General features: G+C 38.7%; 1 protein-coding gene across 1 annotated transcript in view; it reads left to right on the top strand.

Moving 5' to 3' along the window:
• The window catches only part of LOC102871944 (mitochondrial translocator assembly and maintenance protein 41 homolog), a 152,373-nt gene that overhangs the window by 41,300 nt on the left and 107,706 nt on the right, over window positions 1-3,367 (top strand). Inside the window, exon 4 of the mRNA XM_006895366.1 lies at window positions 1,772-1,922. Within this exon, the coding sequence (XP_006895428.1) occupies window positions 1,772-1,922 (151 nt within the window). The remainder of the gene's footprint in view (window positions 1-1,771; window positions 1,923-3,367) is intronic.

The following is a 3,367-nucleotide window of genomic DNA, read 5'->3' as shown; positions in this document are numbered from 1 at the left end:
ATGGATTGATTCGGTGACTGGGGTAATCGGGATGAGTGTGTCAGAGGCAGTGCGGTTGGCGCAGGACAGAGCAGGGTTTAGGGCTGTTGTGCATAGGTTCGCTACGAGTTGAAAACGACTCGACGGCACATAACAACAACAGCCATAAAACCCATTTTTTTAATATATTCAGAGTTATCTGGCCTATAGCATATTAAAAGCTAAAAATAAAATAGCTTTATTGGTTTAAATTTAGTAGATTAAAAAAAAAAGTCTCAGCCATAGAATAGATCCTGAACTAAGTTGGAAAGCATAGTTCCTGTTTTTGCTCTGCCCAGCTGGGAGCAAATTTTTGGGTCTCTAGTTTTTTATATGTATAGATTAAGCCATTCATTTGCTTATTCAAAAGACTACTAGGTTTTCTCTCTGTGTCTGCCAAAGCAATTTAAAAAAGAAAAGAGAAAAGACCATTGCTTGTCCTTGAAGAGCCCACAGCCAACAAATAATGAACACAAGTCATCCAGTTCTACCACTGTTTTATTTTACTTCACAAAATGGCTGTTAGTTGAGTTAGCCTTTGTGATAATTTCAATGTAAAGTTTTATGGGGAATGGCATTTGATTAGCTATTGAGTATTTGAATACTATTTTTAGGTGCCAGTCGTTTGAACTCTGGGTTAGAAAAACCAATCCTTGTAGCTTTAACTTCATTCTTTTCCATTTAAGTCATCTGTTCTAGTGACTCTAGTATAAAGAAGACCACATATGTCTGTCTGCTTTTCTTTTGAAAGATACTTAAAATCTTTCTAGTTGCACTTTGAAAGTTCGTTCATACATTGCCCTTCCTCTTTTCTCATGGCAGTAGTTGTAATGTTGTCTATGTAGTTCAGATTGGGGTATTCCCAACAAGATACAAAGAGCTAGTCACAAATCTAAGGGCTTGCTTTTTCTCCCAGAATTGGTAGGCGTGCCAAGAGTTCACTGCCTTTTTAACACTCAACAGCAAATAATAAAGTTTCAGAGATCAGTTCCAAATTCATCTTATGTAGAAGAACCAGATCCTTCTGAAATTACATTTTCTTTTGAGTAAGGATCTTTTTATTTTCAATCTCTTAATGTTAAGCAGCAAACTCACTGCCTTCTTACAACCCAAACTGAACAACTTTTAGAAAACAGCTATGTTTGTTGTATAGGAAAATTTCCCCAACCTTTTCTTTGCATCTTTGATTTGTTAGCAACTGACTTTATTGTGTTTCTGGGAAAGCCACTCCAAAAAAGAAATGAGAAACATAATGTAGAAAGATGTCATGAATGAGGAAGGGTTGTGCAAATGTGAGTGTTCCAGGGTTTGCAAAAGCATGCTGAGTTTCCTTATTTAAGACAAATACTTATTTTCATTAACATTTTGAGCTCTTCCTATGTTTTGATTTCTCTGACTTTGTCACAAAACAGGAGACTCTAGAATCACGTATTGCTGTTGTTGTTGATTGCCATCGAGTCGAGCACAACTCATAGTGACCCTATGAACAAAAGGCCTGAAGCCTTTCTACGACTGTCATCATTTATCAAAGTTCATAGAGTTTCCAGAAGCATGTTGTTTAGGAAGTAGATGCCAGTCCTGTTTCCAAAGAATCACATATTAGAATACTGAATATTTTTTGTTGTTTGATTTAGTATTCCCAGACATCAGTGCTAAGAGCTGAGGTGATTTCCAGTGCATGTGTAAACTCACAGCTTGAGCAATGCGTCGATTCTGGAACGTTTCTTCTGAGTCATCTGCTTTTTTTTTTCAGGTGAAAATCGTGGTAATGAATGAGAATGCCACACTTAGGACAGCCCTGGATAAAAATCTGAAGAGTGCTGTCAACGCTGCTTTCCTCATGCTCCCGGAGAGCTTTTCAGAAGAAGAGCTCTTTATCACATTGGCTGGACTCTCCTATTCAGGTTAGTGTAGTCAATGACCATTTTCTACATAGATATCTGTGGTTTGAAGATCTTATAACATCCTGTTCCCCATTCTGGATTAGACTTGCTGCAACTTTAGTTGAAAATTTCACTTTCTGCTCAGAGATTTGTCTCTTCCCCTCCTGGGTCTTCCCCTCCACATCTCATCAGCTATTGCCCAGATTTTGTTTTCTATTACTATTGTTCACTTGCCTCTGGAAACTCTATAAACCTGGAGAAAGGACAAAAGTTATAGAAGTGTCCAGGTCTTTCATTCATAGGGTCTCTGTGAGTCACCTATGACGCAATGGCATTTAACAACAACAACACCAGCATAGAGAGAAGTCAGGTGACCTAGTGAGCAGAAAGTGAGGCTACCAAGCCTCAGGCCTGTCTTTCATTGTTTTTGGTGAAACATTCTTCTAGGTCGTATAACCCTGGCCCGTCCACTTGCTGTACAGAGAGGAAACTCATGGTTGCTGTGAAGCTGAACACTGTGACACTGACATGTCAAATGCAATAATGGTTACCCGTGGCAGACAGTGTTTGGTGAGGCTCCCCTATTAAAACAAGCTTGGAAGCAGGAGTGGCATCCACTTCTGAAATAGCTCACCTCTGGAAGAACCTGGAGAAAGGACGAAAGTTGTATAAATGTCCAGGTCTTTCATTCATAGGGTTGCTGTGAATCACCTACGACTCAATGGCACTTAACAACAATAACAACATTACTATTGTTCATTTTTATTTTTAAAATAATTCAAATTTAAGGAAATGTTATGAGCTACAAAAAACTTCTTTAAACCTTTTATCCAGATTCACCAATTTGTTAGCATTTCACCATCATCCTTTTATTGTTTTCTTTATTGATTGTTAGGTCCATTAAGTTGACTAGAGTTGGAAAATCAAAAGGGCCGAACTCGTTCAGCATTTCTTAAGCTCAAGGAACTGAAGAGCAAATTCAAACCTCGAGTTGCTACAATCAAGGATGCTTTAGGCAGAATTTTAAATGATCCAGGAGGTATCAAATGAAGATGGAAGGAATATACTAAGTCATTGTACCGAAAGGAATTGGCAGATACAGAAGCATTTAATAAAATAGCATTTGAGCCAGAGCCGATGGTGATAAAGGCATAAGTTCAAGCTGTTTTGAAAGAAATAGCAAAAAATAAGGCCCCTGGAATAGATGGTATGCCAACTGACATATTTCAGCTAACAGATGCTGCCGTGGATGTGCTCACCAAGTTGTGCCAAGAAATCTGGAGAACAACCACTTGGCCAACTGACTGGAAGAGGTCTATATTTGTTCCCATCCCAAAGAAGGGCGACCCACTGAGTGTGGAAACTACAGAACAATATCATTGATTTCACATGCAAGTAAGATTCTACTGAAGATCATCCAAAAACGACTGGAACAGTACATCAGCAGAGAACTGCCAGAAGTCCAG

Source organism: Elephantulus edwardii, unplaced genomic scaffold (assembly GCF_000299155.1).
Source record: "Elephantulus edwardii isolate Elephantulus edwardi_28Jun2011 unplaced genomic scaffold, EleEdw1.0 scaffold00166, whole genome shotgun sequence".
Classification (NCBI taxonomy): domain Eukaryota; kingdom Metazoa; phylum Chordata; class Mammalia; order Macroscelidea; family Macroscelididae; genus Elephantulus; species Elephantulus edwardii.
This window is presented reverse-complemented; position numbering and strand designations above follow the sequence as displayed.